The 17,510-nt window shown below is 37.5% G+C and overlaps 1 protein-coding gene across 8 annotated transcripts in view; it reads right to left on the bottom strand.

Moving 5' to 3' along the window:
* The window catches only part of DOCK7 (dedicator of cytokinesis 7), a 254,019-nt gene that overhangs the window by 17,215 nt on the left and 219,294 nt on the right, over window positions 1-17,510 (bottom strand). For 4 of the 8 annotated variants that reach the window (XM_006862472.1, XM_006862473.1, XM_006862475.1 and 1 more), the window contains 5 exons: window positions 16,822-16,836; window positions 6,935-7,060; window positions 3,945-4,034; window positions 3,588-3,824; window positions 1,559-1,702 (listed from right to left, as the gene is read on the bottom strand). In XM_006862472.1, coding sequence (XP_006862534.1) covers window positions 1,559-1,702; window positions 3,588-3,824; window positions 3,945-4,034; window positions 6,935-7,060; window positions 16,822-16,836 — 612 coding nt within the window. Of the gene's footprint in view, window positions 1-1,558; window positions 1,703-3,587; window positions 3,825-3,944; window positions 4,035-6,934; window positions 7,070-16,821; window positions 16,837-17,510 lie in introns of all 8 variants that reach the window. The other 4 variants (XM_006862471.1, XM_006862474.1, XM_006862476.1 and 1 more) reach the window with 1 other exon arrangement.

Below are 17,510 nucleotides of genomic sequence, written 5' to 3'. Positions count from 1 at the left end.
TTGTTGTTATGGCTGGTAAGTGCTGTGGAGTCGGGTCTGACTCATAGCGACCCTATACAGGGTTTCTGAGGCTGTAAATCTTCACGGGAGCAGAGAGTCTCATTTGGTGGAATCAAACCACCAACCCTGTAGCTCGCAGTCCAATGCTCATCCTACAGAGCTACCACACGCCCCAGCCTTACATTACTGCAAGAAAAGGCTCGTAGCCTTTTCAGTGATTTAAAAGTCGCACATGCACATGAGGACAAACTAAAAACCAAAAGTGATTTTGTTTTTTAAATATAATCTCAGTTGATTTACAACAGACTTCTCCACTATCTATGAAGGTGATTGTGATGAAGAATTTGTTGTAAGAATTGGTTCAATCATTTCAAAGTAAGGGCAAATTTACATAACATTAAAGACACTAAACCCAGCAGTCACTCCTCAGAAACCCTATACAAGGGGGACTCTACAGCACTTAGCAACAACAATAACACTCAGAAACCCTATACAGGGAGCACTCCACAGAACTTACCACCACCACCACCACAGGTGATGGTGCCCTTTTCAAAGATGGTAGCCGACTGTGCTGCTTTGAATGTCAGCTGCTCTCTAGTGTCTGCCAGTAATCCTTTCTACTGAACAAGGCTCTTGTAGAGACTTACTACACCTCTGTCTACTCTCCCAATTCAGGGTTGCAACCTGTAAATTTTCCCTTTCCGGTTGTCAGGATGAATCACCCAAATTGTAAAATTTCTAGTCGGTTGCTATTTTGATTTGTTAGCCACAACAGAATTCGTTGGAAGCAGTGCAATAAAGGACAAGGAGAAGTTGTCTGTACGTCAGATGTCTGTAACACTAGCACTGACTGTACTGGAGACAGTTTCCATCACATATACCAAAACAACAATAATATCTTCTGTTTGCATATGATTAACAGTTTCAAAATGAGTCCACAACACTTATTTAATCCTTGCCATTGTGAAGGAGACCTGGAAAAGATAGTATCAAGAATTATCTGAGTACACATGCATATCCATCCACACAGCTCTGAAAATGAGCCTTCCACTTTAGATCACATTCTTTCAGTATCACATTTTTAAGAATGGTCATTTTAAGTGAAGCAATTCCTTAACAGAATGGATACAAGCAGATAAGTAGAAAAACACAGATAGTGTAGAAGTCTGTTGTAAATACAACTGAGATTATATTTAAAAAAAAAACAAACAAACCACTTTTGGTTTTTAGTTTATCCTCATTAACATTAAAACCACTTCTAATACATTTCCTTTCACATGGCTTAGGGTTACTTTACATCTTTTCAAGGTCTAATAACCAAGATGGAGTCCTGGTGTGGTGGGAGTCTTGGTGTGGCGCTATGGGCTAAGGCGCCGGATTGCAAAACCATTTGAACTGCAAGGTCAGTGGTTCAAGCTCACCAACTCCTCCTCGGAAACCCTATACAGAGTCAGTATGGGTCAAAACTGACTCGATGGCACTTAATAACAACAATAATCAAGGTATGCCAAATTTCATTTTTAACTTGACTCACACCATGGTACCAAACAACACTGACCTGATTCACAGTTGTGCCTACAGATCCCTGGAGTACCATCTGAAGCATTTTGGGGTCTGCTGGATCCTGATGTGTTGCAAATGCCAGCTCCTGTGTCTTCTTCTGCATGTCTTCAATAGCAACTTCAATAGGTGTTAAGATGATCTGGGTGAAAGAGTACTTACTAAGTTGTCAAGGATTTCATTATACGTGGATCCACAATCAATGCTCACGGAAGCAGTGGTCAAGGTTTCAAATGACATATTACACTGGGCAAATTGGAGCAAAGATGTCACTTTGAAGACTAAGGTGCATCATGGTATTTTCAATCACCTCATATGTATGTGAAAGCTGGACAATGAATAAGGAAGACTGAAGAATAATCGATGCATATCAATTATGATGTTGGTAAAGAATTTTGAAAGTACCATGGACTGCCAGAAGAAAAAGGAAATCTGTCTTGGGAGAAGTACAGCCAGAATGCCCCTTAGAAGTCAGAATGACAAGACTTTTTCTCACATACTTTGAACGTGTTACCAGCAGGGACCAGCCCCTAAAAAAGGACATCATAATTGGTAAAGTGGACTATCAGTAAAAAGGAGGAAGACCCCCAACTAGACAGACTGACACAGTGGCAGTAACAATGGGCGCAAGCATAGCAAACACAGGTCCGGGCAGGATTTTGTTCTGTTGTGCACAGCATCGCTGACTCAATGGAAGCTAACACCAGCAGTGACAGAAAGTTATTTAATGAGCTTTATATGGAGTCTTGGTGTGGTGCTGTAGGATAAGCACTGCACTGCTAACCACAAGGCTGGCAATTCAAATCTACCAGCCGCAACTTGGAAACCCTATACAGGCTCTATATGAGTTGGAACAACAATATATGTAAGAAATTAAAACAAGAAAAAAAGTAAAGGCCAATTATAAACTTATATTCTCAAACTTTGGAATCCTAAATGGAAAAATAAAAAAAAACCTTTGTAAAGCATAAGCTAAATTATTAGCAAATTGAATCTAGCACTATATAAAACTTATATATGCCATGAACAAGTGGGATTCATCCCAGGTATGTACTTAACAACAACAACACGCAAAAAAATCAGTTAACATAATTTATTATACCAGCAGGCTAAAGAAGAAAAACCATGTGAATACATACATATTAATAGGTAGAGAATAAGCATCTGGCAAAACCCAATACCCATTCATAATAAAAACTCTCACCATGAGGGAAACGTCCTCAACTAGGAAAAGGACAGTTAGAAAAACCTGACAGCTTACATCATACTTAATGGTCAGAAACAAGATGTCTTTCCTTTCAGATTGGGAACAAGGCAAGACCGTTCCGTTCAACCACTTCTATTCAACACTGTGCTGAAGTCCTTGCTAATGCAATTGTTGCTGGTGTTGTTAAGTGCCGTCGAATTCATTTTGACTCATTGCTATGTTGCATAGGGTTCCCAAGGAGCGGCTGGTTGGTATGAACTGCCAACCTTGCAGTTAGTAGTCCAGTGCTTATCCTACTGTGCCACACCAGGACTCCTGCTCATGCAATAAGACAGGGAAATAAGAGGTATACAGATTGGGAAGAAAGAAATAAAGTTGCCTTTGTTTACACATGGCACAATTCTCTAGAAAATACCAGGAGTTTTTGGGTAAATTCACTGGGATTTTCTAGAGAATTGTGTCATCTGTAAACAAAGTGTTTCATAGCTTTCCTTGTATAAATCCTGTACATATTTTTTTAAAGATTACTCCTAAATTCTTTAGATTTTTTTTATTGGTAATAATATAAATGGTGTTGTGTATTTATTTTCCAATTTTAGTTGTTTCTGGGTGGCACAGATTGTTAAATGTTTGACTACTAACCAAAGGCTGGTGGTTTGAACCCATCCGGAGACAACTGGAAAGAAAGTCTTGACAACCTCCTAAAAGACTGAAAACACAGTGGAGTGCAGTTCTACTCTATGCACACAGTGTCACCTGGGGTCAAAATAGACTCAGTAGCAGCTGGTTTGTTACGTGGTGTTTGGTTTTTCTGACTTACCTCCTCTTTGTGAGTGACATTGACCCTCGTTTTAATATAAGGAAAGGCGTGTGAAGTTGTCAGGATGGTCTTCCGCTTGAACTGTTCATGCAGTTCTCCATGGGCGCGGCCGTCTAAAGTAAAGGGCGTACAGTACATGAAACGGCGAAGATTATAATTCTTATCAAAATATGTGATTCTGTCCTTCATCTCATATGTATCAAAGTACGGCTCCACGTAGGTAATCTGAATATATGCCTGGGAAAAGAAAAAGTCCTTCATTTCCTCACTGATAAATCATTTAGGCTTTCTCAAACAAAATCATATGGAAGATCCCAAAGGTGGGCTTACATGTCATTAGTGCCTAATCAACCTTACCTTGTTAGGATCTAATTTACACTTGTCTACAGGATTAGAGTCTTTGATGACTTCAACTACATCCTCTCCAAATCGCTCTCCATAAAATCCCTACAAGAAAGGGGAAAAAGAAAGATCATTTACATGAAGTTAACAGAATTAGAAAATAGAGAAAGTCTCTGATGGAGACTCCTGAGCAGAATTAGGGCATTTAGTAAGTCCCTGCACAGTCATGAAGGGGCCCTGGTGGTGCCATGTGTTAAGCAGTGCACTGCTAACTGCTTGGTTGGCGGTTCCAACTCACCAGCTACTCCACAGGAGAAAGACAAGGCTGTCTGCTCTGTAAAGATTTACAGTCTCAGTTCTACTCTATCCTCTAAGGCCACTCGAAGTAGGAATTGATTCTATGGCAACCGGTTTGTTTTTTGTATGTACAACCATGCCAATAATTCAAAATTATAATTATTTAGGTTCATAAAAATTATTTTAGTCGATCAAATTAGCATGGTCTCGGTCCATATTTATTTGATATGATCACAATCTACCCATACTTCAAATTATATAATATATAAGAAAACAACATTTTTTTCTACTATAAATTCCTGATTCTACAGGTATTCCTTAAGATAAACAAATAAACAAAAAGAACAGAAAGCAAAGATAAAACAAATTCATTATTGTTTATATACAGAATCTAACTTTGAGTTTGCTGTGACCTAGTTTCTTGCAGACCATGGTTAATGAACCAGCATTCATTTTTATTAATGATTTAATACAACATTCCAGAGTTTTAAAATACATGCAATGATTTTTGAAGATTTTTATATAGGTTTACATTTTAGATAGGATTAGTCAACCACCCTAGGCTGAAAAAGTAGTTGGTTCTGACTCACAGTGACCCTGTATTGGTCCCATAGAGTCGGTCCCAACTCATAGCAACCTTGTATAGGGTTTCCAAAGAGCGACTGGTGGGCTTGAACCACCAATCTACAGTTAGTAGTCCAATGCTTATCCTACAAAGCCACACAAACCAGGATCCTGGGTGTGAGTAGGACTACTCAAAGGAAAAATTAAACCCAATCTTCTGAAGAGAACTCCTACTTCAAAGGTAATTTTTATGACTAGGTAAGTTTGGGAAGCACTGTCTTAATGAATATTTCTCAAGACTTACCTTAGACCCTTGTATTGAACTGTACCCCTACTCTCCAAAAGATGTTAAAGTCCTGATCCCTTAGCCTTCTTTAGAAATAAGGTCTTTCTTTTAAAATGTTATCAGTTAAGAAGATCACATCAGAATGGGTGAATACCGATCACTTCTGATGATGTATTATAAAAGGGGACAACAGAGCGGTAACACTGTCAGAGATAATAGAACTAACAAAAATTGAAAGAGACAAGGAAGGATCTGCCCCTAGAGCAGACAGAGAGAGAAGATGGCCCAGCTAACACTCTGAATTTTGACCCTTACTCTCCCGAACTGTGAGACAATAAATTTCAGTTTTTTGAAAGCCACTTACTAGTGTGGCGCTGTAGGATAAGCACTGGACTGCTAACCAAAAGGTCAGCAGTTCAAATCTACCAGCTGCTCCTCGGAAGCCCTATACAGGGTAGGCCACTTTGAGTCAGAACTGATTTAACGGCACTTAACAACATCAACAACAACTTTGTGCTTATCACCACTTTGTGCCAATTTTGTTATGGCAGCCCAAGGAAAGTAAAACCCAGCTCAGAAAAAAAGGCCACAGTTTGGCCTATTTATGAAAGTTGAATTCAATGAAGCAACCAATAAGAATATAACATTCAAGAAATGAGCATTGTTGTTGTTTTTGTTCAGTGTTGTCGAGTCGGTTTAGACTCAAAGTGATTATATATAGTGTTTCTGAGGCTTCAATTCTTTGTGGGAGCAGAAAACCTCATCTTTCCTCTATGAAGTGGCTGATGGGCTCGAACCAAGGACCTTGTTGTTCCCAGTCCAGTGCTTATAGTATTGGGTCACCTCATTCCTCAAAAAATGAACATTTGTTGTTGTTATGTGCCATGGAGTCAGTTCCAACACATAGAGACCCTACCCTGTACAGGGTTTCCAAGGCTGTAAATCTTTACGGGAGCAGAAAGCCTCATCTTTCTCCCGCAGAACAGCTGGTAGTTTTGAACTGCTGACCTTGCGATTCGCAGCCCCACTACGCTACCAGAGCTCCATTCAAGAAATGAACATTAGCCGAGAATAAAAGCAAGCCTAGAGCAATGCTTCTCTTCTCTGCAAACAGAAATCACTTGGTGATTTTGTTCAAATGCAGATTTTGATTTAGAAGATCTGGGGTAGGACCTGAGGTGCTGCATTTCTAATAACTTCTGCATTTCTAATAACCAGTACTTCCTAGTCCACGAATCACACTTTTGAGCAGCAAGAATAGAAAAAGGCTGGAAAGAATTGCTATAACAGAAAAGATTGGTTAATTATCTAGAAACCAATCTATCACTTACAGTGAAAATTAGTAAGTTATGAAGGTAAAAGGTATCTAAGAGGCATTTTAAGATCTACTATGTCAAATTCTGGTGTAGCGCTGTAGAATAAGCACTGGACCACAAGGATGGTTGGAACTGCAAGGTTGGTGGTTCAAACTCACCAGTCCTTCCTTGGAAACTCGATACAGGGTCACTATAAATTGGGACCACTCCATGGCAATTAACAACATCTTAAGTTCTAATGGTGCATCATTGGGAGCCAGGTAAGCCAAAGAGGTAATGTACATGGCCCAGCTCCATCATTACCTGCTACTTAATTCCTTATGCCCTTTTCTATAAAATGTGACTACTACTATGCATGTCGTTGTAAATCACAGTAATTCTTAGATGGATTTCTAAAACGTGAAAGTAGAGCCTCAGAACAGGATTGGAAAGTTTATTTGGCAAGATATGGCTTACTAAATGATTAAAAGTGGATCTGCAATCTATTAGTCATAAAGAATACAAATAAAAGATGACATTTTATGAAACACCACAGCATTCACCTCCAATCTGTGAGATATCTCTGCAAGTTTGGTTATTGCAGGCTCCTTGTAAACAAATTCTTGTTCATCCAAATCCCCGAACCTGGTTCCATAGAAACCAACACGAAAATAGGTGCCAAACATCCGCTTACCATCCTAGGTTTAGGAAAATGAAGAAACTTTAATATGATGTGTTTTTCTTTACACGTGTGCTTCCATTGCTACAGTGTAAAATGTCTAAAACATAGTAAAAAGTTTAAAATAAAAAAATTTCATTAGATTATACTATTTCTTAATTGAAGCTTATAAAAGTACATATTGCTGAATGTTTTCAATCCATATAATTCAGATAAATTAGTTTCCTTATTACACAAAATGGTGTTTGGTATAGAACATGGACTCTATCGTCATTATTCTGAGATTAAATAAAGTTAAATTTTAAAACAACACTTAACACATTCTTTTTTTAAAGCTAGCAGCTGTGTTACATGTAGTATCTTTAAATATACTAAATGAAATTGTAAAAGTCAGGAGCTAAGCACAGGACCTGGTATAAAGTAGGCAATCAGTAAATGTCAAGCCCCTTCCTAATGCACTGAAGCATAAAATTCACTAATCTGTGATTTTCTGCTGATAAAAAGATTTAGGTGTGGAAAAGTAACTAAAATTTTAACAACAACAACAACAACAACAAAATGTGTGAATGAAAGATAATTTTTTTTTTATGAGATGGTTATTCTAAAGTCTCCAAACTACCCACTGCGTGTTTTATTTAACCATGCAATCAAGTAGAAAACACACTAAAGTCATCTCAACGCTCACAAAAATTTTTTTAACACAAATCTCTTCAGCAAAGATACATATTTAGAAGCTTTTTGTACAATTCTTATAACTCAGATAGATACAAAGCTGTTTCAGAACTTTGAGGTGGTTCATGTCTACACAAACACACACAGCATTTAAAGAAGTTGTCTTTAAGCCTAACCTGCTTTGTACTTAGTTTTTCACTATTAAGTTCTTTGAAAAGGAAAAAGCGTATGTCAAAACTGGTACAGCCAAAAATGGTACAATTAGTTACGCAAAATGGGAAATGCTCGTCCTTAATTTACGAGTTTTGCAATAATTAGAAGAGTACAGTGATTAATAAAAACAACAACTCCATATTTTTATTTGTAGGAATAAAGTTTTAAAGAAAAATAACCTTGGAACTAAAGAAACCTGAGATTTCTAATCTAAAACACACACACTTTCCACAATCATTTCAAAATTTAGCAATTAACTTTCTAAGTAACTGATGTCCACAGTAAATGAACTCTCTAGATGGATTAAATGCATTTATCCAAAATTCTAATTAAGCCATCCATTTTTGTTGTTGTTAAGTACATCAAGTCAGTTCTGACTCATAGCATTCCTAAATTCAACAGAAAAAAAATTCCATCAGAGAGCCAGTGGATGTGTTTTTATATTATATTATATATATATATATATATATATAAAATATCATAATAGTACAATTTGGCGTAATCAAGGAATAGAGGCATTGCATGGGAAACCTGAGAAAATTAATAATTCATTATTTTTACTCTCAAAGTACCATACACATACACACAAGGGGCCTTAAAAAAACTCATGGAAAAACTTAATTCTCTTTTATCTATTTTTCCACGAACTTCTGAAATCCGCTCATACACTGCTACTTTTTAAAATGGCCAATATTAAAATATCATCATTCTAGCTGTAATCCTCTCAGAGGTTTCCAATTTAAAATATTATAGTATACAATAATTCTTCAACACCATGGCGCTTTCAGTCTTTGAAGACAGGGTAAAATTTGTTTCCCTTAGCTAAGCTTTCCAGTTCTCTACCAATCCTGGTAAGACAGGCATTACTATCTTCTTTGCATTTTATTAATTTGTCAATGCCTCTGTTTAAAGTGTGGAGTCCTGGTGTGGTGCAGCAGGATAATGCGCTGGACTGCAAGGTCAGTTTGAGCAAAAAGGTAGGCAGTTCAAAACCAGCAACCAATCCTTGGAAACTCTATATAGGGTCAGGGTAGCATAGTGGTTTCAAGTAAGGCTGCTAACCTCACGGTCAACAGTTCGAAACTACCAGCGGCGGTTCCAAAGGAGAAACATGAGACTGTCTGCTCTCATAAAGATTTACAGCCTCAGAAACCCTATGCAGGGTCGCTGTGAGTTGGAACCAACCCCATGGCACACCATCACCACCACCACGAGTCAGAATTGACTCAACAGAACTTAACAACAGCATCCCAGAAAAAGACACAATACGTTGTGTGACCTGACAGTGAAGGCATCCTGGGTTCACTGCCTCCCTGGCGCTTGAGACCTGAATTTTATTAATGTAGTTTAAAATGGTAATAGATGCTGAGCAGCCACTTTAAACTCTTCTTATATCCTTTCTCATACTGACAAGCAGTTCAAGGAAAAAAATCATTGAGTGCTTATTATGTGTTAGCCACTGTTCATCCTCAGTAATAGGGAAATAAAAATAAGACTTGGTCCCTGCTATCAAGGAACTCAAGAAAGTCAGATATGGAGTCAAATAATTACAATGTATGCTATATTGTTGATACTGTTGTTGATGCTATATTGTTGCTGTCAAGTTGTTTTCAATTCATAGCAACCCTGCATAGGGTTGCCGGGCCTATATATCTTTATGGGAATAGAAAGCTTCATCCTTCTGTATCACTACAGAGAGGGATTAAAAACAGCATCCAATAACTCAAAAGAATTGACTAAGTGATTGGGGTAGGGAAGGAAGACCATTTCAGCGGAGGACAAAAAGAAATGAACAAGATATAAAATAAAGACACAGAATGTATGTAAAGGAAGCCATTCATTCATTCTGTAGATATTTAGTGACTAGACATTTACTATATGTCAGCATATTGTTATAGACATTTGTAATAAATCAGTGAACAGAAGAAACAAAGATTCCCTGCCATCTTAGGACATAATTTGGTGGATAAGAAGATAATAAACCAAAAATACTTAAGAAAGTTACTTCATAAGTTAGAGGATGCTAAGTCCTACAGGGGGAGAGGTGGAAATTTTAATAGAATATACACATACACATATATGGAGCTCTGGCAGCCTAGCAGGTTGTGCATTATGCTGCTAATCACAAAGTCCGTAGTTCAAGTCCACCAGGTGCTCTGAGAGAAAAAGATGAGACTTTCTGCACCCATAAAGAATTCCAGCCTTGGAAATCCTATACAGGGTCTCTATGAGTCAGAACTGACTCGCTGGCACTTAACAACAATCAACAACAACATACACACATATGTATGTTTAGATAAATATCCATATATTTACAGAAGGTAGGTCAGACGGGCTGTGTGGAGGCAGCAATTTAAACAAGGGTGATCAGGAAAGGTCTCTCATCAAGAAGGTGCCATGTGAACAAGAGGTAAGAGTTGGTGAAAGGTATAAATGAGAATCTGGAGGAAGGGCATTCCAGGCACAGGAAAGAGTCAGTGCAAAGGCCCTAAGGCAAGAACCTGTTTGAGAAACAGGAAGGTGGTCAGTGTGACTGATTGGAACAGAGCAATCAAGTGGGTGCAGGGTGGAGAAAAGGAAAAGATAGGGTCAGAGAGTACTCAGTCAGTATTAGAATTTAAATTGATCAAATTTGTACATAGGAGTGATGAAGGAATTGACAAGGGATAAGGCTTGAGAAGTGAAAAGGCTAAGAGCTTGAGTATTTATTTTCAATTGAGAAAACAGCTTCACCTCGTCAGTTTGGGAGCAGAGGATGATACCATTTTTCCCCTTTCAATTATAGAGGAGGAAAATCCACTTTCTTATGTTCTGTGTTTTTCTAGCATTACTTTGTTTTGCTGTTATGATTTTTTCTTAAACTTACATCACTCCTAGAATCCAGATTATTATTCCCTTAAAAGTTCTACTTAATTGCTTCCATAATTTTCTGAGCAATCAAACTTGTCCCAGACAAGTCAACCCATCGAATCCCAAACCAAATCCATTGCTGTGGAGTCCATTCTGGCTAAAGAGGTTGTAGGACAGAGCAGAACTTCCCTGTAGGGCTTCCATGACTTATCTTTATGGAAGTAGATTTTCAGGAAGCAGACTGCCATAGCATTCTCACACAGAGCCACTGGTGGGTTCAAGCTATCAACTAGTGGATTAGTAGCCAATCTCTTAACCACTGAGCCCACTGGTCACCTTGTTAAGTCCACTTGTTGTTGTTGTTAATGTGCCGTGGAGTCAGTTCCAACTAATAGCGACCCTGTACAGGGTTTCCGAGGCTGTAAATCTTTACGGGAGCAGAAAGCCTCATCTTTCTATCGCGGAACAGCTGGTAGTTTCAAACTGCTGAACTTGCGGTTCGCAGCCGGATTCGTAACCATTATGCTACCAGAGCTCGTACTTAGCATGTCTCTAAATCACCGAAGTCTCTCTCATGACAAGTACATCTAATACTGTTCTCATTTTGTAATCAGTATTTAGTAAAACACATTCTGTTGGGATTTCCATGATGACATCACTTCTATAACCCAAATGTTTTCTAATATGCTTTCTTTAAATTAATTGATTTTCCTATGGACAATCTACTATTAGATTTTTGCTCGATAAAGCCACTATAGCTTTACTGGCTGTTAGTTATAGATACCAATTTGGGAATACAGATGTTAGATTTCATTAGTAAAATTGGGTTAAGATTTTATGTAATAAGTGGTGTTGTTAAGTGCCACTGAGTATTTCAACTCATAGTGACCCTGTATAGGGTTCCTGAGAGGCAGCTGGCGGGTTTGAACCACCGACCTCGTGGTTAGCAGTCCAGTGCTTATTCAAAAAGGCCACACTAGACTCTATCATATACCAGTATGTAATAATAATGACAGTAATAATAATGATCAGAACAGTAATCATCAAAGGAACAACACTAATGATCTCCAACATTTTCTGAGTATTTTCTATATACCAGGCATTGGCTAACCAGTTTGCATGCACACCTAATTCTTGGAGATCTGGTAGCATAGTGGATTACCAGCTGGTCTGTTAACCAAAAGTTCAGGAGTTTGAATCTACCAGTTGCTTAGAGGGAGAAAGAGAGGCTTTATGCTCCCACAAAGATTTACAGCCTTGGAAAACCTATACAAGATCCTATGAGTCAGAACTGACTCGGTGGCACACCACTGCCGTCAGTTCTTATCACAGTCCTGTTTTAATCTTCATTTTGTAAATGAGAAAATGTAATTTACCCAAGGTCACGCTGTTGGTAATTGGGGGAGTTGAAGTTAAACCTCAATAAATTATGTTTTCCATCCACTATACTACTGTTAAGGAGCCCTGGTATTGTACTGGATTTCGAGTTGGGCTGCAAATTGCAAGGTCAGCAGTTCAAATCTACCAGATGCTGTACGTGAGAAAGATGGAGGTTTTCTGTTCCCACAAAGATTTACAACCTTGGAAACCCTATACAGGGGTTGCTATGAGTCGCAACTGACTCCACGGCACAAAACAGCCACCACCATGTTGTTGAGTCAGTTCTGACTCAGAGTGACCCTGTATAGGGTATCTGAGGAACAACCGGTGGGTTTGAACTGCCGACCTTTTGGTTAGCAGTTCAATGCTTACTCTACAGTGTGACACCAGGATTCCTTTCTTTAAGAATTTCCTTGTGAATTACTGGGTTCCTCTTTCCCTATGTTTTTTGTCTTCCTCTATGTGAGAAAGCTTCAAAAAATTCATGGGAAAATTCCAGTATCTTTTAACTCCATTTCCCACGAACTCTTTGAAACCCCTTGTATCATAGCATTGTCCCATGTTTCTGCATCTCTGCATCTCCCTGCATATTCCAGTATAAAGATCAAGTTGGTGGTTTACCTACCAAACATATCCACTTCTTAACAGCTCAATTTTGACTACTGCATGTCCCAGTCCAGAGGAAAAAAAATCTTCCCCCCTCCCCCGCATATCATCTCTGCTGTAAATGTTTACCATCCATAGCTTTCTTCTCCTCAAAAGGGCGGAACACAATCTCAGTCATGGGTTTATACCAATCATCAGGGAGTCACCAAACACCAGAATGTAGCTCTTCCTAGATAATAAATTTTTCCTACTTACTGTGTTTTCCTTAACTTTTCAGATCTAACTTTGTCTTCTGGGGGGCAGGGAGTGAAGACTGGTTGTTTTATACTTACTGTGTTCTACTTTCTTCTTTAGAATATCAGTTTTCCATATAAGTGCCTCGGAATACTTGCTTTGCTCCTGCGGCTCTTGTGTGCCACTGACTGACACTGACCTTCCAGGACAGAGGAGAACTGCCCCATAGGTTCCCTAAGGCTGCAGTCTTTACCACTGCAGACTGCCAGGTCTTATCTCCCAGGAAACTGCTGGTGGGTTTGAACCAGTGACTTTTTGCCAGCAGCTGAGCACTAGATCACTGAACTACCAAGCTTCCTAGATTATGCTCTACCCTCTTGAAATTTATTCTTCATGTCTTGCTTTCAGAGTCCCTCCTAACCTCTCCAATTTGGATTTGTTATTTCTAATTCTTCCCTATCTTTTACTTGAGTCATTTATTTCACTCAGCCCTAGTGTGAACTAAAGCACATAGGAATCCAACAGAGGTCTGTGTTCCAGAAGTATGGTCCATTATAAAAACAAAATACTGGTTCATATTCATGTCTATCCAGTTCAATGACAAAAGATAAAATCTAGTCATTTTGCCTGATTTCAATTTCAAGAGTCAGGATACCGTACACTTCTTTAGTTACTCAGAAGAGATGGCTGAAAATATCAAAGCTAAATTGATCTTCCCTAACCTTTTTAGAGATTACAAGATACGGCTGTGGGGAGGTAGCATTCCCCTTAAAGAAATACAATGTAATCTTTCAAAAATGAAAAATAGTATCATGGGACTCTTATGTTACCCATGTTTGGGTGCAATTTTTCTGAAAAAATTTAAACTTGTATCAGTCTGCTTCTGATTACAAAATGAATCACTATTTGATTATAAAATGAATCACTATTTGATAAACGGCTAAATGCAAGGCAGTTTCAAAAGTTCATAGAACTATTCCATTATCTTTCATTTTCACCTTTCCACGAACTTTTTGAAGTGCCTTTGTATGTCTTTAAAAAAAAATACATAAAGTGCAAAGTGGTTATAAAAATTTCCACATAGAAATTCATTATTTCTGCTTCTTTTCCCCCTAATAATTTAAAAATGCAGTCATAAGTTATATGAATTATTTCCTGTTATTTTATAAATAAAAGGGCTTTTAATAAAGAACACTAAAAGTGAATACTAACCAGCTATTATGGCATTGTAAATGACAGAACAAATAATAACTACCATGATTTTGCATGGTAAATCACTTACCAAATTGATAAGCTTCAAGTTTTAGAGCTTTCTTTTACACGTGTGCACATCAAATACATGTACACGTGGGCAAGCATATACACACATACCTACAAAAGCTTTGCCAATGCAAATAATTTGTATCAAATCAAGGAGTAAAATGAGCAATAAAATACACTGCTATTATGTAAGTCTGGAAAGGCTTTTCCTACAAGCCACAGAGTAAGTTATCAATTCAGGAGCCTTTCTACAATGAATACATTATCCTCACTGGATTTCTACTCTGTGAGAATTCTGTGCGGGTCCTAGGAAATTAGCTGGCATAGCTTCTAGATAAAATGAAATAACTGGAGTTTACACAGAGTCAAAACGAAAAATATTCACAAGGTAGGAACTTACCACAATAGACAATAGTAAAAGTAGGGAGTAGGGTCAGCAACCAGGGGCAAGAGAAGAGAAAACAGAAAGCATTTTAATTAGGAAAATTTCAAAACAAATAAGCAGCAAATGGTAGCAAACACATTTTTAAAATGCAAGCATCCATTAAAGTTTTACAAAGGAAAAGCAAAATACAAGCGTGCAACACATTTAGAAGCTACAAAGCTAAAAGTCAATTAAAGGTAGTGACACAAATATAAACAAAGAAAAAAATCTGTGCAACTTTTACCATGCAATACACATGATGACAGAATGATATTAATGTCATATCAGTGCAAACTATACCTTTCAGGGGTCGATTTAGCATAAAGCAGACCACTAATAAACTGCTCAGAGGTTTCAATATGCCTAATTCTTAGCTTATTTTATTTGTCAGGAAATTCATCAGAAGCTTTACCACTACAGGAAATCATGGTAAATCTCTTTACAAATATGTTTATTTGGCCACAGAAATGAGTGCTTAGGTATTAATAAGGTTTAATATGGAAAACTGAGATAGATGTAAAAGTACTGGTGTCATCTGATAAAAAGCAAAAGACGGGTACTAAATCAGAAATGGAAGAAAACTCAACAGCAACATTTATTCCTAACCCTTTCTCTTTGATACCCAAAACATGGATTGCAAGGCAAATCAGATAGAGAGAACTTAAACTGTTTAATCTCAAAAAGCCTAACTGAAAAGTGAGAGGCAAAGCAGACAACTTTTTACAAATTTGTTGTTGCTGTTAAGTGCCATCAAGTGATTTCTGACTCAGAGCAACCCTATAAAGGATTTCCAAGGAGCAGCTGGTGGGTATGAACCATCAACCTTTCAGTTAGCAGTCCAGTGTTTATTGTACAGTGCCACACCAGGACTCCTCTACAAATATACCTAGCTCTAAACAAATCTGATTTCATAATACCTTACTTTATTCTAATCAAAATAAATTTAGGATGCTTTATAAAATTCTTCCCCTTTACACAAAAATGTAAAACAATGGAAGTCAACTGGTGTTTTTCAGGTAAGATTTGATACAGATGCATACTTTTCCCAATCCTAACTACTACATAAAGGAAGCACATATAGTCTTCATTAAACCACTGTTGTTGCTGGTATGTGCTGCCTAGTCCTAAGAGTGACTCATGAGACCCTATATAGGGTTTCTGAGGAGCAGCTGGTGGATTTGAACCACGGAGCTTATGGTTAGCAGTCCAGTGTTTACCTACAGTGCCACACCAGGACTCCTTGACCATACTATATTAGAAAACAAAACAAACTATTGTCAGAATATGAGGTTGAAATAAATTTCAAATTCTCTGAAGTTCTTCATCTATATAAAATTTAAATGACCAAGAGTGAATTTCTTTACTCAGCAGTGTTTATATGCAAGATGAAGTAAAACAAAAGAAAAATGAACCCTTACAGTATTTTATCAATTCTAAGATGCAAAATTTGGGCCACATTTTACTATTTCTGTAATTGGTATTCATCTTTCAGCTAATAGGAGGCCCTGGTTTATACACAGGCTATTTTTTCCCCCTTATTGTTGTTGTTAAGTGCCATCGAGTCGATTCCGACCCATAGCGACCCTGTATAGGGTTTCCAAGGAGAAGCTGGTGAGCTTGAACCACTGACCTTGCAGTTCAAAAGACTTTGCAGTCTGACACATTAGCCCACAGTGCCACACCAGGACCCCTGTGTCTTACAATCGATGGCATCTTAGATTAGATGAAATACAGTATTTTCAACTTGCACCTCTGAGCAATAACACATAAATCGACCTCTGCAAAATGAGGTGAAACAACATGGTTAAAAAAAAGAAATTTGTGTGTAAATGTTGATGAAAGAAAATGCTCTAAAGGATAAAAACAAAACAGAGTGATGACGGGGTGGCTCATTTACCAAAGAATCTCGTTAGTGTAACATATCAGTTTCCATGCACTGCCTATAACCTCCGAATAATAAAGTTCTTATAACAGTTTATCGTGTTTTAACAAAATTTCTTTGGTTAATGAATTCAGTTGATAGCAGATAGCAACAGAATGCCCACAGCTAGCACATGTGGGCAAAGCATTGGCATAAGAAATCTGATCAAATCAATCTATTAGTGTCTTGAACTAACTAAAACATTACCTACCTCCCAGCCAGTACTCTGTATAATAAAAAGTAAAAAAGGGCAAGTCATAAAGAAAAAAAAAAAAAAAAAATTTTTAAAAAAAAAAAAAAAAAAAAAAAAAAAAAAGCCAAAGGAAGTTCAGTACTATAAGGTACATATACCACAAATTACTCTCCATGAATACGAGGCACCAGGATATTTCAAACATCACATTCTTTCATTTAACACCTGTGATTTTTCTATTTAAAATGTAGTAGCTAAACTTTCACCATTAAAATAATTTAGTAACTATAAATACAAATTTTGAGGAACAAGCTAGCTGCCTGGTCCATTAATTAGGTCTCTAACTAAGATGAACTATATTTCACTGAACTACCCAAGTTAAATTGGAATACAAATAACAATTTTACTCAAGTGCCATTAACACAAATGAATATAAATTTCTTAAAATAATAGCTCTAGCTGTTCCAGAACTGACATGTATAATTTTCTGTTTAAAACTCTAAAGGTTGGGATGAGGTTTTATTGACTGATAGGTAAAAATACCTATCAGTTATGATCCTGAAATCCAATCAATCTTCTGTAACTTCAGTATTTTAGTACATGACATTAAAATTCTTCTGGCTTAACAGTATAGTAGACTTTTAAGATTGTTTTTCATATTATATCAATTCGTCTAGAACAAGCTTAGACCATGGCAAGAAAGGGGA

The sequence above is a fragment of the Chrysochloris asiatica genome, unplaced genomic scaffold, assembly GCF_000296735.1.
Source record: "Chrysochloris asiatica unplaced genomic scaffold, ChrAsi1.0 scaffold00048, whole genome shotgun sequence".
NCBI classification, from domain to species: domain Eukaryota; kingdom Metazoa; phylum Chordata; class Mammalia; order Afrosoricida; family Chrysochloridae; genus Chrysochloris; species Chrysochloris asiatica.
Note: the sequence above shows the minus strand (reverse complement) of the source record. Positions and strands in the feature narration are given on the sequence as shown.